Here is a 27,769-nt window from a genome sequence, read left to right as displayed (position 1 = left end):
AGAGTGCAACCAGGCATTCAATTGCATAATATAATCTGATAAACTAAAGGGAACTAAACTACTTTTTCTTCCATTTTATTTATAAAATATCATTGCCAGATACTGTCATATTTGCCCAAGGGCGGAATGAAGTTACTGTGACTGCATTTTCTGAAAGCATGATAGTATTACAACTGTGTGTCTGTTTTCTGGAAGTGTTTAAGATGTTGGCTGAATTCTTGCCAGACCACTGTTGGAAGGAGAAACAATGACCAGCATTGGTCATGCCGAGGAGGGTCCTCAGGGGACTGAGGATCACACCGCTGTTGCTCTGAGGGTGAATGGTTATATGCTACAAAACGCAGCAGAAGTGCTTTTTGGTTGTGAGGTTGATCATGTCACTCTCAAGCAGACCACAGCTTGTTGGTGCTCCCCTGGGCACAGCATTCAAATCCTGCTCAGCAGCTGCTTGTGGTGGTGGTGACTCCTGTAGAATGTCCATGTCTCATGTGTGTTGTCCGTGTGTCCCCCCAACCCACCATTAGTACATATAGTCTTTCTTCCTTGGGTATTGGCTGCCTCTGTGACTTGCAAATGCATGTATGCAATGAAAGAGGTCTTCAAGTCGAGTTTTCTTGGTGATGGCAGCTGCTGTTTTTCTTGTTTATTGGGTATGTCCATTAATTCCCCACCATTGCCTCTTTCTTTTTGAATCTCTCTTAACAAACAGCTGGGCAGGCCCAGGTTTTCCTTTATTTGACTTAGGAAAGAATTCTGGCTGGATTGCAAGCTGCCTCACTATGGATATAGCCACTCTAGAGTAGATGTTTTACAATCGAGTACTGCTGGAAAAAATGCAGTTTGCACTAGTAAAATCAAGGAGGGACAGACACCTTGTCTGTTTGCTTAAAGCTACAGATGTTTGTGTTAATTTGGACCTTATCCTTATATAGGTCATGTGTACAGCATGTGAAATACATTCCACTTTTTTCACTCTTTCTGCTTATGTTCATAACCTAATTGTGAGTGTAGCTTAGATCTGGCATTTTTATGTTGCTTGGAGCTGAGGCTTAGAGTGGAAAATGCTGGTCCTTATTTCTAGGTTTTCATCATTCCCTAGCTTTTTTGGAAAAAAAAAAAAAATCAAATTTAAAAATGCCTCTGATTACCAAAATAGAGGCTGAAGTTGCTGTGGCATTGTGGTCATTGGTGTTATCCTACCATAGCAGCAGCAGGCTCATATTGTCCAGACTTGAGAGGGATCTCAATTTTCCATCTTCAGAAGATGCTTAAATAAAAGCCTGGTGAAAGTCAACCAGTCAAACTCTTGCTGTCTGCCTGCTCTACACATCTGCTGCTGGTGACCCAAAATACTGTTGCTGCTGGAATATTTTCAACTTCATGTTACTTGGCAGCTGATGTGTCTTCCCTGATACCATGTGGCTTCTGCCAAGGTGGTTCTGTCAGCTCTGATCTTGATGGGGTCACCCAGCTATGGTTGCAGCACAGCAAAACTGGTTTTGTTCTAGTGGTCTTGTCCTGCCATCTGGACTGTCACTGGCAGTTCACGAGAAACTTCTTGTATACAAATTGACACACAGAAATTAGATTTCACCCAAGAGATGCATGTGTGCATGTATGTATTATGATGACTCCAGAGTTTGCATGGTACCAGCTGTTTGCAAAGAACTTAATCCATAGGATTTGGTACTGCACTGAAGATTTCTTTTTCAGTCTAAGTAAACAAGATTCTAATGTTTGAGACTGTGTTCTGCTTCCCTGCAGTGTAAGAGATGGATTTTTCCTGATGAGAAACTTGTGCTCTTCATTTTAACTGAATCCAAGCAATTAAAAATATTTTCCCAGGGAGGCGAATGATGAAGAGAACAGGAGAGGATATGAAAATACTTTTAAAAAAATATATATTTCTAGGTCAGTTAATTTTCAGAAGGCTGAAGCCAAAGAACGCTGTGTACCCATAACTTTGTGAATCAGGTAACGGCTATGGCAGGGACAGCCTGTGAAAATAACTATGTTCTGTGCTGCTTTGTCTTTAATTGTTATCAGTGTATGTGTGCGTATATGAAACTGTTACTGTGACACATACTGTCTTCTACACATTTTGAGAAATATAAACGCAACGTAAATGGAAAAATGTTGAGATTTAAATGTGGATTGCTTGAATGACCAAGCGTTTTGCAAGTGTTTTCTATATCCTTAGTTACTCTAATGCATGATTTGTAAATTACTCATTTCATCCGAAGCATGCAAAGATGCAGTGTATTACTCCTCACATGTATAAAATGCTAGAAAGAAGACTGCTGATACTAGGTGATAATATAGTTAAGTTCTTGCCCTTCAAAGAGATTGACTTCAGTAAGACAACTAGCAGTGTAAAATTACTCTTGTGTAAGTCTTTACATGGTTAGGTTTGGATTTTATCCACCATTTATGAATCTGTTGGATATGGGTTGTTTCAAAACAGAAGAAAATGTCAGCACAGACTCAGAGATTATCATTGCTGCTCTGCAGCTTCCTTCTATCCCTGTTCGTTTTGTACTTCCACTGTATCAACTCTTAAATATCTTCAAGGCTATTCAAGTCTATACCTTCCTTTACCTGTTGTCCTATTGCATTGTTTTTTCTGCTCCGTTGGTTTGAATGACTAATACTCAACACCTCCTACATGCTTTTCTCCATGTGCCTCTGAATACCCTAAATGAATTAATTTTTTTTTTATAATTGCAAACTATTAAGAAAGAACTCTTTTCTAGACTTCAGCCTTATTTTTTAGATTTGATGTGACATCCTAAAGAATAATAGATGCAACTGTGATGTGACTTTGACAGCACACCCCATATATTTTCATTTCTGCATCTTTTCTTCCATTCAGTGTCAGGACTCCATAGTCTGTGCTTAAACTAGCCACCTGTCCCATTCATGTTTTTCTTCCAGCTTTGCCACAGCCACTCTGTTCCTTCCACCTTCCTGCCAGATATCATCCTGATAAAGATGCATAAAATCTAATTTAATCAATGTAACTGGAACCTTGGAAATACTGATATGTGCGGGGTATCCTGGTTTACAAAAACAAAAAAAATCCCTGGCTGTCCCAATTAAAAATTTAAAAACTTGTGACCATATGACAGAGATCTTTGAATCAAGACAAATCCACTCTATACTGGGCTGTTTTTGTCCTGGCTCCAAACGAGTGCTGAATAATTTTCTCCAGAGACGTGCATTCCACCTTGCTGGAGCCTCTTTTTTCTGATTGTCCAGCACAGTTTCTTGATCGTGCTTTTAGATGATCGCACGATTGCCTGTGTAATGTGTGCTGCCCAGACATGGTAGCGACCAGCTGGCTGTGTGCTGGAGCAGAATAGAATTCCTCTTTTCTTTCAAGTGCTCCAGCAGTTGCTGTGCTGGAAACTCACTTCCATCTCCTTCCTGTGATCATTTCTTGCACCTTGGCCATCCCTCCCATTCTGAAAATCTTTTTACTATGTTCTCTAATGCAAGCGCTAAGTTCATTGAGTGCTTTCTTGAAGGTGTTTTATGAAGAACCTGTGAAACGTGTGGTGTTGCAGTCATGCAAATGGTGGAGAGAAGATGTTGGTGCAGTGCTCAACAGTGCAAATTGAAGACCTAGAGCCTAGGAGTTTACAAGCGGGCAAAAGTCACCAGTCTCTGCCAGGGCACATGGTGAGCCAGCTCCCCATGCTACAAAAGCAGGACCTCACTGGGAAGTGCCAGCAAATTCAAAAGCAAGCCACAAGAATTTTTGTTTGCGTTGGTGTGCCTCCCCCCGCCCCGCATCTCTCTGTTTACAGAGAAGTGAACCTTCAGGGTTTTTAGCCACATGAAAGTAACCTAGAAAAAATATTTTTTCACTACTACTTTGGTGCTGTAAAACCTTCTGTAACAAATCAGTTCCACTTTTCCAGGAACTTCCCTGTGGTTCATAAGCATTAGAAACTGCTGGAGGTGGAGAGCTTGCTGTTGCAGGCCCTGCTCTACAGTTATGCAGAAATGGGTGCTCAGATTTACTGCCAGGGAGAAGCTGTTGCCTCCTGAGCCTGGAACACCTCTGCTAAGGAGGCAAAGGAGAGTCTGAGCTGCAGCACAGTCTGTGGCAGAGCTCCGGTGTTGGAGGCAGAGCTGCCTTCTTCCAGATTCCTGGGAAGGTCAGAACGTCCTGCTATGTGTTCAGCATCTCCAGGAACACTATTTTGGGCAAATAGCAGTGCTGCGTGTTCAACAGAATTCCTTGTTTTTTTGCAGAGCGCCATTTTCTTCCTCTTGCTTTGTGGAGGAGGGTTAGTGCTCCCAGGTTCACCACTGTCTACTGGAGTTTGAACTCGGTCATCGCCCTGCCCTACATGGGCCAAACAACAGCAGCCGTAGCATTAGCACAGCATCTAGGGGAGGCCAGTTATCTTACTTTCAGCTATGCATAAAACTTCCTTCTCTTCCTCCCTCCCATTACCTTGAAATAGGACCATTGCCCAGCACTAGACAAAACTCTGAGTCAAACCAGCAGGGCACCATCAACCCTCCTTGCACAAAGTTTTGAGTCCATGAACTTGGGGAAAAACTTGCCACTAGACCACAGATCTAGTTTGTTTTGCCACTTTCACATAGTAGTTTTGTGGTTTCCTAGTATGGGAAGAAGCTCAATGGAACTAATTTTTACTTCCCCCTTCCCCCCTTTTTTTTTTGACTCTCAGATCGTGGCAGGTAACGGATAGAGGAGGTATTACTGCTGACGTTTAAACTCTGACAGGAAAGTGATAACTGACAATCATGAGAGCGCATGGGAAGCATAACAAGGATGAAGCCCCTGCTAAAAAGCAGGAACTGGATGCGTGAGCAGAGAGGATGATGTTTGGCATTTACTTGGGGAGGAGGGCAGTCAGGTCACAGAGCTGGTAGTGCTGAGTTCAGCCATTAGTAGCAAACTAGTTGTTTTAACTGGAGGAACATTAGTGCTAATGAAGGATCTGCCCTGAAAATTGGATGTGGTTTTTGAGGATGAAAATCCTAATCGTGCACACAGAAGTGCTGTTTTGGTCTCTCAGCCCCCAAGCCGCCTGCATGACCGAAGCCAACGCGTGTTCAGCGAGGGTTCGTGCTCAGGCATTAGGAAAGTCCTTTTCTTCAGCTCGGCAGCGTGGAAGAAACAGTAGCCTGAGCCAGAGCCGCTCCCTGCACACCAGGGAAAGCAGCGTGGGGTTCCCAGCAGTGCCCCCCCAACAGTGAATGCCTGCTGCTTGCTCTAGCTGGCAGGCACTGCAGAGGAGGACAGGCGTCTTCCCCACCTTCCCAGCCTATTGAATTTAAAAGCTCCAGGTTGCCTTGCTTTCCTCCTCCCCAATTCCCTCTTTCCATTGTTTTTTGTGTGCTTGCTGTCTAAAGTCATGCTTAACCCCTCATCCTGCCCACATGCTCTGCTCACAAGGCTTAATTGCTTTTTGTACTTTGAGGTAACACCCTCCTCTATTCTAAATGCCTGGCTTCTATGCTTGTTGCAGTGGCTGTTCTTGCTTTTGGGAAAATAAAGGATTTGCTTTTCATGTAAAAATAGCTTTATTATTTCCATACGCGAGTAGCAATCGGGGCAGGCATATTTCCAGGTCAGCCTGGAGATGGGGTTGGATAGTGAAACTGTCTGTTCCAAAAATGGGCTGGAACGGGCAACAGTTCTTTATGTGCTGAGCAAAGCTAACTGGCTTGGAAAGAAGTGGGATCCCTTTTTTGAGTGCACATGCAACATGCTGGTATTCTTCTGCTACGGAGGGGAGCCAGGCATTGACATAATGAGCACATTACTCTGTTAAGTACTTACATTAGTTTTACAGTTTTCTCATAGTCATGTTCTTTTGGTAATTGTAGGCATGGGTTTTGAATAAAAGATTACAAAGGAAAGTTTCTTAGGGCATAGTCTGCAACTACAAGTCCTTAGAGTATCTGAGTAGAAGGGATGTTTGCAGGAGCAGTCTGTATTATTCCACAAGATTGTGCTCAGTTGGGTACTGAGTAAATAAACAGTAAATGTGCAAATCTTGGATAATGTTGCTTTATGCTTGTTTAGATAGTCCAGGTGTACTTTGGATTTTTTTCTCTATGGTAGCTGTCTTATGAATCTTCTGGCTCATTGCCATGTATTTCTAGATGTATATGAATATGATGTGGATCTTTTTCATCTTTGTGTTTTGCTAGTTCATATTTTTACTTTCTTCAGGCATATTTTAGAGGTCTCTTTAAGGCTTTTAAAAACTAGTCAGCTTGAATTTTCCCTTTATCTTCACAAAGTCACTACAGAAGTAAGAAAAAAGCACAGAAGAGGAATTACAGGCAGCATTAAAAATGTTCCTTCAAAACAGAAAAGCAGATTTAACATGAATTAAAAACTCAGCTCTGTTTCAGAGTTGCAAAAGCTCTTTTATTCACGAGAGAACTGTTAAAGCTAGTCATTTTTGGCATAGTATCGGCCAGGGAAGCGTGACAAAGTGCAGTGGAATGCACTGAGCTGCGATCCAGCTTGTAGTGGTATATGACTTTAGTGTGTGGAGCATTGCAGGAAGTGCTGGGGGTGGGGTGGGGAGGCCTTTTCATTTCATCAGCTACTGAGCAACAGTGTTCTCCTTCCTCAGACCCCACCTGCAACAACAGAGGGTCCCTTGGATGCTTGGGTCAGAAGACAAAATGTGAAAAGCCTGCACAAGCTGAGTTTCTGGTAGAACTTGGCTCTATTCTCTGAGCACTGCTGTGCAGAATGCGGTGAGATGAGAAAGCTGGGAAGAGTAGTGTGTTTGGGATTGCACATCAACTGTGCATATCTAGACTGGGACCATATCCCCAGCCCCACCATGCTGGAAGATGAAGATTCTTGGGCTGAAATTCTGTCCCCATTGAAATCAGCAGTAAAATTCCTATTGATTTCATCAGACCAGAGCTTTGCTGCTTATTTTGAGCAGTAAAAGAGTTCTCCTGTTCCACCAGTACACACACATGCTAAGTCCATTTACTTAGACTTAGGTTTTGGCACAGATTTTAGCCTTAAATGGAAATCTGTTCAAATCCATTTAATATTGGTAGCTTGGACTTCAGATTACATGGACTGTTAAACCCAGCTGTATGTGATAATTAGTAACCAGTTAAGATATTCCTGTAATTTGAAGCGTACCTGGTATTTCCCTTCTTTCTTCTCTAAATTATGGTGTTGGTGTCCACAGAGTTTTCCAAGCATTTGTAATGGTGTTACAAGAAAACATGATGGTACCTTTCCTGGCAGAACAGGATCTTTGGTCTGTGACCTGCATGTTAGAAATGGGGAGAATCTTGGTGTGGTATGGATCGTGTTACCAGTGTAAATTGCTAACAAGAGTTTTAGTGTTCACCTTGGATTTCACATTTGCTCCGTTACAGTGATAATCAAATACAAAGCCACTGTTATATTGGCATTGCAGTAAAGGTGTGTGGTGCAACATCATTGCAAAAAATGAGGTCTCTACCCAGAAGATGTTACAACCTGAACTGATGTTCCTGGGGTAGGGATGTAGGAAGGTTGCAGCACAGAGAAGATAAAAGGATAATGATATTTAGTGTTCTTGTTGTTTGCATAGATATCTCTGTCATTCTTACTGTCTGCTTACTTAATGTTCTTCAGGAGGAGAGCTTGAGGTTGTCTTGAAAACATGGGTAAATGTTCAGAGCAGGAGTAAATGAGTAGTTAGCTGGTGAGATGTCCCAGCCCATACGCTTCAGGTTAGAAAGAATGCGGAAGTTGCTTGGCAGATAGATGGCTTAGATGGGAGCGTTGTAATACTCATTGAAAGCTCGTTTGGCATTTAGGATATAGATCCTATTTAAGATATAGGCTGTCAGATTATTACAGGTTAGGGTACTTCTACTCTAGATTCTTAGATCTACCCTTTTCCAGAGGCAAGCTAAAAGTTGAAAACTATTAAAATTGATATACAAAAATCATTATAGTCATTCAAGTAATGGGCTGCCTATGGAACTACTATGACTATATTACTGTTTTCTTTGTATGGCAGTACTTCGGATAGTTCCAACATCTCAGATATTCCATGTTCTGGAACATAAATCCTACAAATTTCAGTTGTGGAAAAAATTGCTGAAATTCAGGTTTTCACACAATTCTATACGTATATATATACACATACTTCTAAGCTTGCTTATCATTGGCCTCTGCGGTTAGTCTCTGAAGGTGGTGGCAGATACTGGAAAGCTTGATTAAAAATAATTAATCATAATGTCGACAATTTTAAGAGCTGATGGATGCCTTGGAGAAAAGGAATAGACAGTTGCAATGCTTCTTACAGGAAGTGGATGTTGACCTTGGAAACAGAGTATCTTCTTGAACACTGCTCTTCAGGAATCATTGCATCTCTAATTCTGCCTCTCACAGCATTATCCAAGGCAGTGTACATGCAGATGGGAGCCCAAGTAAGATGCATACACAGCAGAAGTGAGGAAAGACTGTTTCTCTGGAGCTATAGAAATTACTCCAAGACGACCTCTCAGAGCTTACTGGTGTAGCGTGAACTCAATCATCAAAATACAGGGACTGTCTCCATGTGTCATTACCATGGAGGCTTAGCTTTGTTTTGAGCTTGGCATGCTCAGAGAGTATGAACACAAATCTTCTCATGAACCTACAGTGCAGTGTGATGCAATGACATCTGTTTAACAGTACTTGGCGACATGCACACAGGTTAGAAACCAGTAGGAGTACTGTCTCCACCCAGTTCTCGTAGGGGAAATTTAGGAACTTGATTGCCTAGCCAGACGTATATCCTTACCTTTGGCAGCTTTGTTGAACAGGTGCATAGAAACTATATTTTTTTACTTCATCCAGAAACTGAGATGTTCACCAGTGCACTACTGCACATTGTTGAGTCTTAGTTTCTGGGACTCTGTTGTGGTTTAACCCCAGTGGGCAACTAAGCACCACACAGCCGCTCACTCACTCCCCCCACCCAGTGGGATGGGGGAGAGAATCAAAAAAAACCCAAACCAAAACAAAACCCCAAACTTCATGGGCTGAGATAAAGACAGTTTAATAGGACAGAAAGGAAGGAAAATAATGGTGATAATAATAATAATAAAGTGACAATAATAATACTAAAAGAATTAGAATATACAAAAGAAGTGATGCACAATGCAATTGCTCACCACTCGCCGACCGATGCCCAGTTAGTTCCTGAGCAGTGAGCCGCCCCTCCTGGCCAACTCCCCCCAGTTTATATACTGGGCATGATGTCATATGGTATGGAATATCCCTTTGGCCAGTTTGGGTCAGCTGTCCTGGCTGTGTCCCCTCCCAGCTTCTTGTGCTCCTCCAGCCTTCTTGCTGGCTGGGCATGAGAAGCTGAAAAAATCCTTGACTTAATATAAACACTACTTAGCAACAACTGAAAACATCAGTGTGTTATCAACATCATTCTCATACTAAATCAAAAACATAACACTATACCAGGTACTAAGAAGAGAGTTAACTCTGTCCCAGCTGAAACCAGGACAGATTCTGTATCATGAAGCCTCCCTTCCATGCCATGCAGCGTTGTGCTTGTTACTGCTAGTGTTATCCCGTCAAAGCACTGGCCAGGTTTCATTCTGCATCTGAAATATTCAAGAAGAATTTTGCCCAGCGTGATTTTGCTGTAGACCTCACTTTTAAGAATATGTTTTTTAAAGGAAGAAAAGCGATTACTTGTCTCTTATTGGTTTCTTAATATTTTGCACCCTTAAAGATCTCAGAAGAAACATTGCTGTCTTTGAATAGTATTCATGCAACTGAGTGTGTGCTGTAATAATAATAATGATGATAATAATAATGAAGCCTGAAAAGCAATTGCCAGTTGTTCTCCTATCAAGTGACATGGGTTGAGAGCATTGGAAAACAAGTCTCCTAAAAGTTTGAGTAAAGGCTTGAAGGAGGGAGGTGAGGAACGTTGATCCACTGCCAGGATTACTGGGAGCTAGTAAGCAAATGTGTCAACATTGAGTGACTTGGTCAAGGGAACGGTTTCTTTATCTGCTTGAGCCTTCTCAAGCTTCCTCCTCAAGACTTCCAGCTGTGGAGGAAGGATGAGTGGAATCGTGTCCTCTGCTCTGCTTTCCTCCCTCTCCTTTGTTTCAGTCTAATCAAGTTCAGACTTCTTTAGAGTTCAAAATACTGTATTTTCCTAAGAAATATAGTTGTTATGGAATAGGTCCAATATCTCCTAGAGTCAGTGTTACAGGGTTTTTATTGGCTTGACACAGTGAGATTTTTTTTTTTTCCTTCCTCCTGTGGTTTAAAATTACTTGTCTAACATGTTGATTTATAGCCTGTCATGTAAGACTGTTTCCCCTTGGCTATACCTTTTTAAGATGATCAAATATATTTCTGAAAAATGTCCTGTTGTTGCCTTGAAATATTAGGTGATAACTGCACAAGTAAGAGAGGGATTAGCTTGTTAAACCTAATATGACACCAACACATAAAATACTGCAATTAAAAACTTTCTTAAGGCAGCATAGAGAGGAAAAAAAAAAAAGAAAAACCTCATGGTCTGAGATACCACAAGCATATTCCGTTCACCTGGGAAGTTTGTAGGTTGGTGTGAAGGGAGGAGAGGAGACTCCTGGGCTGGGGCTCCAGGAGAGCAGCTTTCAGTGGTGCTGCCAGAGCCGCTCGTCTTCCCACTCGTTCCTCCCTGGTTCATTCCCACAAGCTGTGCCAGCACAGTGTTTGCAGAGCTGAGCGGTGACTGATCAGGGAACTGATCCAGGTTAAAAATAACTTTTTGGGGATGGTGGGAGGGACGCGAGCACAATTGGGGGGTATGGTAGGGGGGCACAGAAAGGAGCAGAGGAATTGAGAGCTGTGGCAGCTGCCTTGGCTGTCAACCACCATCAGAGGAAATGCCGAGCGAAAGCTCAGCCTGCGCTCACATGCTCTCCTCCTTCCAGCTGTGCTCCAGAGATGGCCATCTGCTCAGTGCTGTCTGTTCTTACTCCTCCTCTCACCCAAGTCTTACTGCCCCAGCTGAGCTGCTGCTGGAGTTAACCCTAGCTCACTTGGGTCAAAATGAACTGAGTTAGTTTCAACAGCTAAATCATAGGTCTGTGCTAACCGAGCTGTCTCTGGTGGCAAGTGGACCGCGGTGTGGTCACACAAGAGGGAAGCAGGTGATACCTCCGGCACAGGGAGCAGTGACAGGCAGCCAGGGACAAGACAGAAGTAGTTTTCTGCCGGCACACTTGCAGCTGGAAGATAATACGTGAATACTAAGTTATGAATGTAGTAGTGATATGGTCATTTTTCATGTTGCTGCAACTGATTTCATTGATGGCTAATGGCAGGTTTGTGAGGAGATACTGATGTTAAGGGGATAGCATTGAGGAGGATCTTGCAAGAGGATTTCTTTTCTTATAACAACCTAAAATACATATCACAGCCTTTGCACATAAATGGAGTGGAGCGAGAAAGATGCTTCTTCAGTACTGTGTGTCTTGACTATTAAAGTGTGCCACTTGGCTAGTAGCCAACAGAAATAACATTGAGGTAAACTGAGTAAAGATACTGCTAAGGAAATACCAGATAAAAAAAGGACAATGTAAGAGAGATATTGTGGAAACCTAGAAAGAAATGGTTTTATACTTCAAAAGATACTTTTGAAAATAATTACGCAATAAAGGCAAAGCCAGATGACTGCATTCCTTTCAGTTGTTCTGTTCAATATTATCTAATATTTCTCCTCCTACTCTTCTATGTTGAACTGGACTTGGGTGTCTACTTACAAGGTTCCTCTAGGACATTGATCAAAGTGTGTGTTACCAACTGGCTTTATTTTTTTATTATTATTTATTTATTTTTACACTTCTCTGTTCTCACTGAGCACAGAAAGGAGCAGTCGTGTGAAGCATTACCATGGAGCTGAAGCAGTCTTTCATTTTCTTCCTGCTTCTGGTCAGTTTTGGGGACCCTCGTGGGCATTTCTCCCTCCCCCCAGTAGCTCCCGAGCTGAGGAAGATGCAGCTGCTCTCTTGGGGGAATTGTTTACCTCTCCGTGGAATCTTGTCCCGGTCAGCTATGTGCGAAGAATGTGAATAATTTTGCTGCGGCTGCTTTACATGTAAAAAGCCTGACCTTAAGATATTTTATCCAGCTGGGTTTTTTTCTTTCTCTTTTTCTTTTTTGCCTCTAGCACTGGTAGGGTTGAGAGTTTTATCTTGCAGCTGCAGAAAGCTGCAGTGACTAGCAGTCATATAAAGCATTTAGTACAAAGCGGTATTTTTGTAGTCTTAAAAATCATTAAGTGGCAGTCAGTCGTCTTTAGTAATTCTTACTTTTGGACCTGTAGTTATACATGTGTATTTGATAGAGTTAATGAAACTAAGCGCTGCATGGGGACTTCTGGAAAATGTCTAATGAGATCCCTAGTGCTGCAGAGTTTGAGTATATTGTATTACAAGGTTGAGCATATTGATTTTAAAATGTTAAAAGCAGAATGCCTTTTTATATTTTTGGGTGAGAATTTAAAAAAAAGCATTACAATTAATACATAAAATTCAAAAATGAGAACAAATTTTTTAAAAATAATATTGTATGTAAAAGTTCTACATCTTCCTACTCTTTGAACAATAAATATAACAAGTTGTCTTGCCCAACACACTTGCGTTCTGCGTGTGTGTGTATGTGTCTGTACTGAAAAATATTAGGAATCTCAAGATAAAACCCAGATGTTTCTTCAGTCACGTGAGACGTGCTGTGTTGGACTGTGAGGCTGAGAGAGAAGTAGCCTTCATTTGTCTCACAATGGAGCTATACTTCTCGGATATATTTTTTTTCTTTTTGACTGCATTACTGCTTGATATCAGTTGGGGTCCTATTGTGGTATAAATCCTCAAAGGAGAGAACAGTTCAGTGGTAATGCATTCCAACCAGATATCCTGGAGGTTTTATATTAAAGTACTATTACAGTACTCCCAAAAGAAAAATTAAGGGGAACAAAACTCTCCTAAACTTCTAAAGGCCATATCAGGAATACGCTTGAACCTTGTTTGGAAAATTCTGTTAGTATTTGACCTTGAATATGAGTGGGCGACTTAATTTTACTGTCTTTATGTGAATTTTTCTTGCCTTGGAGAAGAGGTTTTAAAACAACACTTGAAAGTTCTAGTGGTTTAAAACCCATATAAAGTTACAAGAAAAGGAGGGGAGAGGAGTATCACTCTTTAAATGTTAAAATCTTAAGAAATATAAGAAAACTTGTAATGCCTTAAGTAGGCAGCACTTAATAAAAATGACAGAGGCACCGTTAACAGGAATAGATGCAAAATTCAATTTGTAGAGTTGGATATGGAGAAATGCAATAAACAGTACTAAAGCATTGCAAATTTGCAGCACCATGTGACCTTCTGGGGAACAGCTGACTTTGGCAGCGCAAAAAGCTCTTCCACTCTTTCACACAATTATTTTCTATGCTTTTGGGCTTTATTCCTGGACAACAAACCTCCTAACTCATCTTGCTGAATCTGAATACCCAGTTTACAAGTCCCTTGTATCCGGTTTGGCTAAGAAATCATTTGCAAGCTCTGTGAATATTTGTAAAAATCCTTTTATACATAACTCGATATGTATGTATCTTTATAGTAGAAGGAAAAGCAATGGGAAGCACTCATCTTAGTGTCTGTGGCCACTGAAAAGAAATGCTTTGATACACAAATAGCGTTATTGTAGATGTAGTGCCAGCCAAACGCATTTTTGGCTAATGCGTGAGCAATAAAATTAGCAAACACATCACTTGCTGCTAATGAAGAGGAATAAGCTCATCATGAAACCTTCACTGAACTGCTATTCTATCCAGCTTGATTTACTTGCCCTGATAGAGTAAGAAACTGCTGTCTCGAAAAAAAGGGGGGGGAGGATGTGGGCGCTAGTAGGATGGAGTCATGCTATCATTCTGACAGCTCAGTGTGTGAAAAGCAGGTCTGGAGGAGAGCAGGGATGGCCTGCTGCTCTTGCAGCAAATGTGCCCTGGTTACTAATAAGTGTAAAATACTAAGACTGCAAAACATCCCACCTGGGAGAAAGAATTTGAAAGAACCCAATTCCAAGGGAATACTTAGAAGAGTTTATATAGTGCTTTTTAAATGGCAGCTGGCCTTTGTACAGCAAGGTGTTGCTTTTGCTGGGACTGCCATCTTAATACATTTAGTAATTTAAGATGCATTATGTCAGGAGTAGGTTGGGTTTTGGTTTTTTGAGATGGCACACCTTGACTGGAGGGACTCTCACTTGAACCCCCGGAGTACGGAGTAGCAGATGCCATTTTTTATTAATGGCTGGATTTCATGCATGAAGATCCTGGTACACAACTGGAGATGAAGCTGTACTGGAGTGTGTTTCTTAAAACAACAGTGCTGTTCTGCAGTGTGGTGCACCTTTCCCTCAAGGTTGGGTCCAATTCTATCTCAACTTTCAAGACGCCTTCTGTGCAAGGCTCTTTACTGTGTTCTATGTGTGTTGAGAGTTTGTGAGATTTCAGTGGAATCAATAAATTCCTGAAGGCGACTTGCTAAGACTTTTTCCCCAGGAACTTGCATTGGTTCTTTGCTGGGTGCTGCAGTGTTTATTAATATTCTCAAATACTTATATTGGTACTAATGTCAGCACTGTTGGCCACATTTGCATGTTTCATTAGGTTGAGTCAGACAAGGGCAGAAGTGGAGTAAGGAGGAATTAGTCTGGCTGAAGCCTGCCTGTTCTCTTGGGTGGGAGAACTTTCTGATTGCATTGGTGAAATGCACAGCACCTCTGCTGCTCTGCTAATGATTTCAGTACACCTTACGAATAAGTGATAGGAAAACGCCTCCTGTTCTTCTTGTCTTTTCAAGCTGAATTCTGTCTTTAAATTGAGTTTCTGGATCCCTTATTGCTTTCTGGATGTAAATCATACCAATCCAGAGGAAGATTTCAAACCAAATAGTGACTGAGTATTTGAAGATTCTTGCCCCATGCGTTATCTTCCTCTTAGTTATAAAGGCTGTAACACCTGATACTGTCTGCTAATAGCTTTTGGCAAACCCTGCTACTCAGTGCTGCTGCTGAAAAGATTCACTGTTCTTTGCATCAACTTGACTTCTTTACTGTTAGGATAAAGAAAGTAGAACACGGGGTGATGGGAGGTGTTGCATTCAAGACTGTGGCAACTTGAATCAAAATACAGAGGGTTGGTAACAAGCTCTCCACTGGCTTGGACTTCTCTGCCGTGTAGAAAGGATTTGATTTGGAGTACCAGATAGGCAACTCTTGTTCTTTGAGTTACAGTTGTAAGGCTCAGAGCTTGCCCAGTGTTGGGCTTGGTATGAAAAGGGGATGGCATGTTTGGTAACACCTCTAGTTATTAAAAAATGTGAACGGGAACCTGGAAGGGGTTTTCAGTGAACATTACAGGAAGATGATGATGCTTTTTGGTTTGGGACAACTCATTTGCTTATACTTGAATTTGTTTTCTAATTGCCCTCTGTTTCCTTTTCTTCAGAGTTCAAAAGCTATTGTAGGATGTTATGTTACCTTTGTAATATTAAAAGTATTGATGAATAGTGCCGTGGCTTGCCTTGGCTTGCCTTGTGGGAACAGGAGAAACTCTTAAACCTGGTTAATGCAAGGCATATGGCTGAGGCACTGTGTGACAGAGTACAGGTCACCACAGTGGCTGCCAGTCAGGAGGGACAGGAGTGAACTGGAGCTGAGGCTGAATCTAGGACGGACCGTGTCCAGAGGGTGGGAAGTTCCCTGTTCCTGTAACCAAAGTGAGGGGATTTCAGGGAAGTAAAATAGCACCTTTGGAAAAGAGCTATGTACACACTTGCACGTGTGTGCATGTGCATTCACACATGCATGAAGTAAGCAAAGCTCTTCCATGCTGCTCTGTAACATAAACCTTCCAATGCAGTAATTTATAAATGCTGTTTATATAACATGATTTGGCCTCAGTATAAGATTTCTGAATTGGCACATAATAGTGCTCCTGGTTTGAGTTCCCTCTGCTCCAGTGTTGAGGAAAGATTAGGAGAGATTTGTAGAACTTTCTGTCTGCTGATGCACCCGCCATGGGTCATTTGGTTAGACTTGAACTCTAAATAGTTTAAATAGCTCTCCAATGAGCATACTTAAAGAGTAATGAGGAACAGTTATGGCTGCATATACAATTGTTTGTTCTGTTTTAAATTAGAAATCCTTTTTAGAATGGGATTCTTCCCTTGTGTTTGTGTAGGGCTCAGCGCAGTGCAGGCAGCTTCGGATGCCATCACAGTAGAAAGGATTTTGTGCAGCTAGGAGATACCTCGAGCAGTGAAGACATACAAATACACACTTTCCCCTCTCCTTTATTATACCATTAATGCAAACCTGGCCTGTGAATTTTGGTATATAGATAGTCGTGGACTATGATGTGTTCAAAACTGAATGCTGTGTGCTCACTCCTTACACGTCTGTTCTCATGTGGGATCTGAAGCAAAGTATGTGTTTTCCAGAATAGGGACTTTCTGTACTCGGGGAGATGTTACTGCTGCCTATTACTGTTGGCCAAGTTTGATTGCTAAATCAGGAGCCTGTGCTCCTTCAAAGGTTGGGGGAAAGAGTGGATGCCTTCAGAAAGGGGTGTTAGAGCCTCTGAGGGTAGGCAGCAAGTCACCGCGTTATCTTGGGTGCTAACAGTGTCACTCTCTCCGCCAAGTATCTAGAGAAATTAGGCTTCTACCACCGGCTCTTCAGCCACAGATGTGCTTTTTCCCAGGCTAGGGGGGACAGGGAGAACAGGCTCTTTGTTACTGTTCCTCAGGTCTGTCCATTAAGCTACCTCTGTGATGGGGCTCTCTGCACTCTGCTCCCCTTCCTCTCATGCCTGTGTCCTAGTTAGGGCAGAGCAGCTCAGCTCTGTTCTTGCTTCCCAGCCTACTTGGAAGAAAGGAAAAAAAAAGTGGTATTCATGATGGCTTTTGATTATTTTCACTTCCTTTCAATTATCATTGTTAATGCCATGGACTCTCTTTCCTTGCCTGTTTGTAATTGTTCTTTCATGACACTTGAGCTTCATGCAGAGTGCAGGTTTGTTGCCTGGAACAGGACCTCTTCCAGCTTCCTGCAGGCCTTCCCCTTTCCAAATCCCTTCCAGAGTGCCTGATGTGCTTCCAGAAATGCTATAATAAATGTATATATAAATATGTATAATGAAATCACTTGTCTTGTCTGACTGGTGACACAAGTAAGAGCCTTATTTCTTCATGAAAGAAGGTGTCCTGTCTTTTTCAATACATTGCTTTCAAAGGGCTTACAGGCTTACTTGAAATTAGATTAATTTCAACACAATCACATACACAGACATGCACACATATAGTATCTGCATGCATGTCTATATGTACACACACATACTCTCTGGGACATCAGCAGGAGTCGTCTGATTAAATGTTCTGATTGGATTTGAAAATTGACATTGCAGTGCATGTGTGTTTTTTCTTTAAACAGATTGCATCTCTTGAATAGTTCATCAGAGCTTCTTGAAGTGTTTACATATGCGCTCTTTGTCTGGAGATGCCTTGTTATAAATACTCCCTTCATTTTACAAGCATTTCTTTGGAAATATGTTGAGCAGCCACACTTGGTTTATTTCCAAATGTCTTAACTTTGGGGCCTTGGATTGGCTTGTAGCCTGAAGTTCGTATCTCTCCTTTTCATGCAAAGAGCCATATTTGAAAGACTCATGGAACACAAGGACTGTAGTGTAAAATGGCAGGTGTCCTCCGTGAAACACCCATGGCCAAACACAGTGTGTTTTATAAGGAGCTGCAGAGGGGGAATGTACTATACCAGTTCAGTTAAAAGAACAAAAAACCAAAAAAAAGTTATATGCTGCTACTTGATATAAATTACATAGTGTTAAAAAATATTTTGATGTAACTGGTGCCTTTTGAGACACCTGCTAAGGAGTTATGTCATATTTCCAGTTACCGGTCTCAGCTCTTGTTTTTTTCTCTCTTGCCCTTTCCAAGTTGGTGAAGGTGTTACGGTGGTTGTTCTTTGTAAGTACCCTGCTGCTAAGTCTATAGAGTATTTTTACTTCTCTTGGAAGAACTTAAACAGCTTTGATTAGTCATGAACTTAAAGAGAAGCAGCTGGGAAAAAACAGCAGAGAAGTGTCATGATGGCCCTTTTATTTTTTTGGTGATGCTTCTGAAAGAACTTTGTGTTAGCTCTAGGGCTAGTTAACATCATAAATTTCAAATGTGGGTTTCATTGGTCTGGTTCATTTGTTTGCTTTTTAATCATCCAGAGCTGTTTTAAATCTGAAAAGATACTGGAAACATTTTGAACAGCTATAATCTTGATCATCAAAAGATGCTTCTCAATCTCTAGTTACTTTTGTTTTATTTTGCCTCATTCCTTCCATAGCTGTAGGAAATGTGCCATGTCCTGTGGCTTGGAGGATTAAGGTAATCTGATTTCAGGGTTGGTTTGTGGTGGTAGCAATACAAGGGTTTCTGTCCTGGGACCCCGGAGAATTGACATTTTAGCCCTCCAGCATCTTTTTGCCTGCTACTCCAAGTTGAATATTTTGGGCTGGACTTAATTACCTTACTTTAATAATAAGTTGTCATACTGCCATAAACACAACAGTAGCAGGACCCCATTGTACTGGATGCTGCACAAACACAGAATAGTAAATACGCCTACCTTCTGTAGGTGACTGTCTAAATAAAGACTAAAAGAGTTTGAAGGCAAGCAGAATGAGCGGTGGCGTAGCAGCAAATGTCATGTGAGTTTTATTTTTATTTGTTTTTCTTCTGATAGGATGTTTACCAGAGCATTGTATCATTTCCAGAATCCTCCCTCTGTCTTTTGGGCATACTCCCTTTGTTCTTCAAATATCCTTTGAAAATGTTATCTGAAAACCTTCTGGTTAAAGTCATTCCTTACCTGTAATTCTCCATTCCTAATTAGCAGTCAGTTATTTTTTTCATATGTTGATGTGATTTAACTTGGTGAGTCTTACATTTCATCACCTATCCATATTCTTTTTCTGTCTGCCCCAATTTTGTGTACTACCTGGTGTCTCCTCTGCATACTTTTTCCATTAATAAGTCTGGTATTAAAAAAAAAAAAAAAAGAAAGGAAGTACTCTCTGTGGCAGTGTGAAGTGGGAATGCACAGTCAGTGCAAAGCAGGGCTGGAGCATCTGACCAAAATAATGGGTGATCTTAAGGGCTGGAGTGCTACCAGAACTGAAAATGAATTCAGGAGCACAAAGGGTAGAAATGCTGCAAGCAAGGGCTAAAAGCTAGGATTAAAGCCCCAAACTCAAACTTCCTCTACTGAAATCAACAAAGGAAAGGAATGACTTTACCACAAGGATAACTTTTCCACCACTGTTTGCACGTCATCAAGAACGGTGTGTGCAGCTCTTGTCAAAACCATGTCCCAGTCTGATCTTTCTTGATACAGAGATGGGCTACTACAGCGATAAAGAGAATGAAGAGCCTGTTTTACAAGAGAAAACTAAAAGAATGTGGTTTGTTTAGCCCAGGAGGCCAAGCTGCAACCATCTGTTAGGATGAAGGGGGCTCACTCTGTAGATAACAGCAGAGCTGCTGAAGTTAAAAGACAATCCAAACTAAAGGCAGAGGGAATAAACTGACCCTGTGTAATTTAGACTGAAAGTAAGAGGGAGGTTTATCACCGCCAAAGCAGTATAGCTTTGGAGGAGCTTTGTAACAGGAGCAGTGGGGGCAGAAAACTCTTAACTAGCCATGGAGTAGACCTCCATTAGTTTCTGAATGGGTTATGTGGTTTATGAATGGACTAAGTGATCCTGTGGCAAAGAAATGGGCACTCAAAGAAATGGGCACTCAAAGAAATGGGCACTCCGTAGGTTTCCTGCTTTTTTGATACACTAAAACTGAAGAGCGCTAATGATTCTCAGGATAGCTTCTTAATTATGTGCCTAGAATATTTTAATCAGGGTTATAGTTAGACATGGGAATTTGTGGGCAAAATTTAGCCCCTGGTGTTAGCAACCTGAAAACAGGCAAAACAAAAGTAGAGTACAAAATTGGATGAAGCATCCAACTAGAGAATAATTACAGATAGAGAATATTACAAAATAAGTTTCTCTGTTCTGTGGGGCTGCAGCAGTCCTGACAGAGCATATTGTACACGTTGTTTCCTGAGTTTCTTAGGTTTTGCATGTTTAAAATCATGAATGAAAATTCCTACAATGGTGGGCTATCGCAGAAAGGTTCGTAATCAATTCTGGATCATCTCTTCTGGCACAAGCTTTAGTTTTTTCCCTTCCGCAGGGAACCTGTATCTGTTTCCTGCATCTGTCGCCCATCCTTCTTTGTGAATGGAAAGCAAGTAATTAATTTTTGTTGTTGTTAGCAATTAATTAGCCTTGCCAAATCTTGGAGGACCTATTGTCTCCTTCAGACACAATGTTCTTGGGAAAAAGTCTTACTTATTGTAACCTCTTGTGCAATCTTCACTTGGATGATAAATACATCTTGGCAACGAGGAGCTTTCTGAATGAAAAATGTTGCTGGACAACCCTGTAGTACAGCAAGAACGCAAGCCTCTGCCAGTGCTGGTGGAGTACTGCCAGGTGGGAGGGTAAAATGGGGAAAGCCTTTCACGTTGCCTACGGAGCACAGAGTGAGATGAAGTCTGTATATGCACACATCCAAATAGCTGTTTACCATCAAACAAGGATTTTCCCTGTTGAGCATCTGAGCTCAAAGGTGGCCTTCCTTCTAGCAAAATCTTGAAATCTCCTGGAAAGCTGCCTTCTGCCAATGCAAGGCTGGGGAAATAACGGAGAGCACGCTGACCGTGCAGCTGTCTGGTTTGGGTAGCCCACTGTAGGAACTAGCTGGGAGACACCCCCCTCCCCATTTTTCTCTATGAACCCACTAATTTGGGATCCTGCAGAGTTGCCTCAGTCTGCTGCACGGTTCGTGGCCTGACTTTGGTTTTCCATTAGATCTGTCCAGAACCACAGCGGACCACTGAAACCTCATTTTAATATTGCAGCTGTAACATTAATTACAAAATTATTAGAGTTAATTGTAAAAGCACATTTTCCCCTTGTAGCTTTTCACCTTTATTTTTTCTGGTTTATTTTTTCACCAACAGCTAGTGATGTCTGGAAGCAAAAAGGTGTATAAAAGCCCTGCACGGAGAGATGTTTGAATCCTCTGAAGGGAATACACAGAATGTGAAGAATGAGTTGGGGCCGGGACCGCTCTGTTCCCTTGTGGTTTATGTGTGCGCTGCCAGTGGCTTGTGTTTCTCCTTGCAGCCTGACAGCTGGCTGTGGGGTTAGCAGAACGCAGCCAGCGGCCAGGTTTCTCAAGCCGTACTGCGGCTGACAGCGTTTGGCCTAGTGAAAAGGAAACAATCCAAAGCGGAGGGCCTGATGCAGTGTACCTTGCAGTTAATGGAAATCTTTGTTGACCTCAGTGGGAGCTGAATTTGATCCTGTGCCTGCTTGAATGCTTTTGCGTTGGATATGGCTCCGAGTGGATTTTTTTTTTCATGTCTCATTTCTGGTCTTTTTTCCCTTCTCTTTCTAAAATGTAGAGTGATGTAAAATCAGGACAGCTCTATCTGTGTCAGTGTGGCTGTGCACTTTTATTCTCACCCAGTGTCTGTCCTTTTGTTTCCTTAGCCCTTCTACTGTCTACAGTATCAGTTTGCAGGATTTTGGCATTGATTTCTCTCCTCCTTCTTGAGCCATTCTGCTGCTTCTCACAAACACCCTCTATCTCTCTTAAGCCTCTGTTCTCCAACAAGTGTAATTACTGACACTGCTTAATCCGTCTTGTGCCCTTCTTCCCATCCTTCAAAACAGGCCTTATATTGATTTCCAGCAAATGCAGCCCAGGCTTTGGCCCCTGCCGCCAGTGGGGAGCTAGCTTCCCCTTCAGCAGGCTCCTGGAGGCCAGCCCTTTGCTGCCTTGTCCCAGCCACGCTCCCTCGCTCAGCAGAGCATATCGCTGCATTGCATATAGGAAGGAGAGGGCCACCGTGCCCCATTAGCCAGCAGCCGTCTTGGGCACAGAGCACACCCTCTGTGAGCCTCAGCCATGCATCAGCTTGTCCCCCATCCCTAATGAAAAGGTGCTGGAATGAGTGGAGCCCTCTTCAGGTGGCTGACAGAGAGGAGAGAGCTCTGGGCATGGAGAATGGCGATGGGAAAAACAATGCAGAGGAGGCCAAAGGCCAGCTATAACAGTGCTGGAGCTTCTTGTTGCCCTCCGCTCTCCTGGAGCATCACATGCCCCCAGAGGGATTTGTCTCCTGGGTGGAGGATTATGATTATATGCGATGGGCCTCTGAGAAAAACCCTTTCCTTTTGTATGCGGAATGGGGTTTTTTTGTTGGTCACTCTCCGTTTGCTTGGAGATGATGTGAGGCTTTTGTGAACCAGCATCAGAAACTGGGGCTGTTTGTGTCTCATGATAGCTATGGGGGAAAGGGCCAAAGCTATGGGATGGTATACAGGGGAATCACAGGTGTTCTTTTGAACCACAAAAAAAACTGACTTCATTTTTTCCAGCAGTAATGTAAATGCTAAGCAAACAGGGTATGTAATGAGGAAACCCTTTGGAGGGTGGGAGCTGACCTAATGAAAGATGAGAAGTGGTGAGCTGGAGCACAGGGCTGCTGCTGCCCTGGGGGCTTGCAGGGGTGAGATTGCCAGCAACATATCTGCTCGTCGCAAGTTCTTGCTGGCCCTCTTAGGTTGTCGTATAGTCCACAGTTAAATGTATTGGGCTTTTCCCCTCCCATTATTCCCACTGAAGTTTAAATATGAATCCCCTAACATATCTGCTGAAGGTAGAACATACAGCTTCAAATAGACCAGTGTCATTTTTACTCTGCTTTTCTGACACAGGCAATGGCAAAAGAGGAGAAAGTAGTGCCACAGTATGGGGGGGGAGAATTGTTTTCAGAGATGATATCACTATGCTGGTGATAAAAAACTAACCTATTTTAGCCCCTTTGAATTGTATACAGCCGACACAGCTAAGAGAGGGAGAAATGGATTATATGGGCTGTTTTATTAATCATTAAGATAATTGTTTACAAAGCATTTATTCTCTTGGTACTCTATTGCAGACAAAACCAAAAAAAAACCAACATCCAAGCCAGCTCAAATGTGCATATGGAGCACATTTGATTTAGGAAGCTTTAAGGCTTGTGATCTAAGGCTAGATCCAGCTGGTGTAAATGGGCAGAGTGTGTTAGCAGCCCTGTGGAACTGGGCTGTAAAGCCCAGAGTCCCTGGATGATGAGAATGCTGAGCACTAGGATGTGAATTTGCTAATACTTTAGAAATGTATCCAGAAGAAGAAAAAAGAAAGAGAGGAAAAAAACATTGTGGGAAATTCTTTCCTTCATACATAATAGTTTTCTGTTGATTTAAAATTGCCCTTAGTAATGTGTTGATGCCAGTGAAATATATCAGCTATAGGAAATGTGAAACCAACTACTGCCTTTCTATGAATTATGAGTCATAAATTGTATGAAAAATATTCAAACTTGCTATAGCTATTCCCCAAGTAGAACCTCTGAGTAATGGAGAAAATGCTGCCATTTTGGGGGGAGTAGGCGGGGACTGAGCTAAGGGAAGCAAAATGCCAAGTGCCAGCGTGTGGCTCTGTGCTAAGTGTTAATTAGTGTCATCTGAGATGACTTGCTAAGTAAACAATTAGTGAGTATGTTACATGTACTTGCAGTTCAGTCGAGCAAAGTTGCTTTTTGCTCCAGATGATACAGGAAGGGGGCATACATGTTGGGGCTACCTGACTGCTAGCCAGTGTGCAGAACTGACCCGTGGGAGAGCGGTGTGCTTGTGCCAACCCAGCCATCACATCTGCAGTCGGTAAGCCACGCCAAGAAGGCACAAACTCCATCTGATTCAGCACTCAGTGGGCAGGTTGCAATGACAGAATTCCCCTAAAAACGGCAATGAAGTGGCCAGATAATAGGATACTGACATTTGCAGGCAAGTCCTTGATGGTCACATTCATTTCATCCAACTTTAGCCATCTAAGAGCTAGGAGTCCAGTTCAAATTAGTCCTCTTATCTTCTGTCACCAAAAGTCAGTTTATCTCCTGTTATATCTTTTCAGTGAATTACCTTTTGGAGGTGATTATAGAAAGGTTCTTAGCAACTACTTTTGACTAGGTATCTAACTTTTTGATGTGTGAAGTTGTGAGTTGAATTCAACATTAAAGCTCTGGATTTCAGTTTCTCCATCATTTCAGAAAAGACCATGCAGCCTTATGAGGATTTGTGAATTTTGCTTTGCAACCAGAGGCTAGAGTCATTGTTGAAAGGTATTCTATATTCCTGAGCTATAAGTAAAAGTATAAACAAACTGCAGGAGGATGTGACTTGCTGGCTGTAGAGCTGGGAATGCTAACCGTGGTTGTGTTAGAGTAGTTTAACTGGAGCATTCATATCTGCCCTAGTTTTAGTTTTCAGGTTGTGTATCTGGCACCTATATTAACTTCAGTGATGGATGTGTGCCCAATAAAATACAGCTAAAAAGACTAATGATGTGACATGCACTTTGGTATGCCTAGTCATTTTCCAAATAGATAGTGAATGATGTCCCAGCTGTACTGAAAACAGCAGTCTTTCTTTCGCATTGACTCTAGTCAGCAGAAATCAACCCCCGCATAATTAGCTTCTCGTGGCATCTGTGAAAGGGTGAAGTTTTTACTGTGTTCAGGTGTGACACAGACATGCTCTGAAATACCAAAAGCTAAATATTTCATTCTATTTCATCATATGTCAAACTATGTTGCCTTTTCCAGACCTGAATCAAAGTTTATTTTAAGGAATCTTAAAGTACGCATTTCAATTTGATGCTTCTTTAATTGGCAGAGTCTGGGTAGGTTGTGTTTTTTGTTATTTTCCTCTTTTAATTTTTGAGTTGTATAAGGCATGCAAATGTTTTCAAAATATGAGTCCGTTTGGCTTCAGGCAGCTGTGATCTGGTGTGAATTATGAAATGTTTCTATAAATGTAAGAATGCTTACTGCTTTCTAGCCTGCAGTACAGTGCTTGGGTTTTGTCTCAATGTGATTCAGTGCTTGTTTGCTTTATACAGGAGATGGCTGTCCGAGCACTGAAGCAGACAGGTAGCAGAAGTATTGAAGCAGCTCTGGAGTATATCAGTAAGATGAGCTACTTGGATCCTAGAAATGAACAGATAGTACGTGTAATTAAGCAGACCTCACCAGGTAAGCATGAACTTTTTTTTTTAAATTGTGTTCTTCTTTCTTGCAATAACCTAGTTTTTAAAGTAGAGTCATCGCTGGTGAGAAGTAGTGGATTGGCAGTATTCAATAGTAGTCTTGTAGGAGACAGGGAAGTGAACATGGCCCTGCAAGGTGAGGTGGGCTGGAAGCTGAATACAACTCACCTGCTTCACAAGAGTTGTCCTTCTTAAACAGAAAGCTGTTTATCCTTCCGTGCAGGTCAGCTCAATCATCTTAAGTTTACCGTGAGGTAAAGCTTGTGCGTAGGTAATTGCTATGGAGTTGTGAGATAGCTCACTTCCCAGGAATTCATTCATGATAACATTCTTCTAAGTACACTGCAGAAATAGCTTGGGCCAAGATAGCAGAAGCTTTTCCACTCATCCCTGCTAGTCTGCTTCAGCTCTGTTTCATGTGAATTAGCAAATTGGAGGATTTGGGCCCTGCGTATGCCTCATCAGCAAACATCAGACCACAGCTGACAAAAGGCCTTGCAAGAGTTGTTTCCATTCAGATATTAGCACTTACAGCACTGCAGAATGCTTTTGATCTGTGATCAGGATACACTCTGGTTTGGCTAGAGTTTGTTACTTCTATCTTTGTTCAGTTTCAAAAATTGACCAAGCAGACAAATAACCATCCTCTGATTGGCTGACCCTGTGTAATCACACAGTAGTGTTACATGCTGCAGAGGGGTTAGTGGATGAAGGGTTGAGTGGATTGGAGAGCTGTTGTCAGGGGCCTGTTTCATTGGACAAGGAGCTTCTCTTGTGTCAGTGGCAACATTTAGACTTAAACGGTCTTGTCTGTGTTGGACTAGTTGAAGCTAACAAATCCATTCAATCAATTTGGTTACAGTAGTATAAATCTCTAAGTGTGGTCATAAATTGAGTTTACTGACTGCAAGTGATTTCCAGCTGACAAATTTCTCGTGGCCACCTCAGCAGCACCTACCTTCCTTGCCTCTTGATCAAATTGAAGCTCTTTGTTGGGAAGGGTGTTAAAATTTGGCATGGTTGGTAGAGAGGCATGTCCAGAGATGAGAAAAGCTGAGGAAGAGAAAGCCCATTCAGTTTACAAAGAGAAATCCCTGGACAGGAAGGAGGTCTTCAGTAAAGCCACTTCTTTCCTGGGGGACCCTGAGGGTAGCCACACATAGGGAAGACGGAAACGGGGAAGGACCTCATTTTCCAGGTGATCACTCTCAGGAATGGAGCTTCAGATGTGGTGGGAGAGGGTGATAGTTCTGCGTAAGGAGCAGCTCAGCTGCCCTTTCTATCAGTCTTAGACTTCCTGTTTTATTATTTGGGGAAATTCTGGAAAACTCTAAGAAAACATTTCCAGGAGTGTTACCCTGCAGGATGACCACCTGACAGACAAAGTAGTACTGGCTAGTTTGCTATTTGGAGAGCTCTGTGCTAATACATGCACAAATGTGGCCTAAACTGGGCCTTAAGGAGAATTTAAAATAACTTTGACAGAATTACTGAACTGTATTTTGCTTTATATTATAAAGGCTTTATTCCTTAAAGTGAAAGAACACACCCAGTCCTGAAGAGCATACATTTTCTCTGAAAGAGTTGAAAAATCTTTCTTGGCTACCATTTCAATTACTCAGTTGTCTTTCATTTGCATTTGTTTTTGCTTTCTTAACATTCCAATGCACGCAGCTGCTTTGAATACTTAACCTTTTGAGCTGAAGATCCACCTTTGCTTTTAGGATATACAGAATGCAAAGCTTAAATATCATGTAATTGATGTTTGTTTGCCTGCCTGAGGTGCCACAAAATCATACTGATTTGTTTGGTATTGTATTCTTTGTCCTAGGATAGCATAGGTCTCCTCTAGTTCATTAGGAAGCATGCAGTGCTACTTGGGAACTTTTCATTTGCAGTTTGAGAATTTAAATCTTCTGGTTTTGAATTCCATATATTGGTGTATGGAAATAGATTTTCAAATTATTCATTTTTGTCCTGCTTTAACTTCAGTAGTAAAGCTAACAAGAGTTTCAGCATACTGGCAAGACTCAAATAAAACTCACCAGGTATTACTGTGCGACAGAGAGTTATGTATAAAAACAGATGATCCCGTGAGTATAGTTGATTAATCTTAAGAATACACTCTGATCTAAAACCTCCACAGGCAAGAGATAGTCATAACAGTTACCGTGTTGGATAGGAATGTGTGAGGGGGGAAAAAAAATCATCTGCAACTACCACGTTTGGTATCTTCAGAAATCCAAATATTCCTCTGTCAGACCAGAACAGACTTACTGGTATACAAATCTAGGAGGTGGACACCATATCTCTCTTGACATTAGCAAGATTCCTTGCACAGCTGAAGTATGTGTCCCAAAGGAAGACAATTATTGCTGCTACTTTCCTTCATGGCCTCTGATAGGGAAAAACAAAGTCAGTTTGCCCCTGAGGCTCAGCATGAATC

The 27,769-nt window shown here is 41.9% G+C and overlaps 1 protein-coding gene across 1 annotated transcript in view; it reads left to right on the top strand.

Moving 5' to 3' along the window:
- LATS2 (large tumor suppressor kinase 2) overlaps positions 1–27,769 on the top strand; it is a 50,627-nt gene that overhangs the window by 12,258 nt on the left and 10,600 nt on the right. The window contains exon 3 of the mRNA XM_050902113.1: positions 25,177–25,309. Within this exon, the coding sequence (XP_050758070.1) occupies positions 25,177–25,309 (133 nt within the window). The remainder of the gene's footprint in view (positions 1–25,176; positions 25,310–27,769) is intronic.

Source organism: Gymnogyps californianus, chromosome 1 (assembly GCF_018139145.2).
Source record: "Gymnogyps californianus isolate 813 chromosome 1, ASM1813914v2, whole genome shotgun sequence".
NCBI classification, from domain to species: Eukaryota; Metazoa; Chordata; class Aves; order Accipitriformes; family Cathartidae; genus Gymnogyps; species Gymnogyps californianus.
Note: the sequence above shows the minus strand (reverse complement) of the source record. Positions and strands in the feature narration are given on the sequence as shown.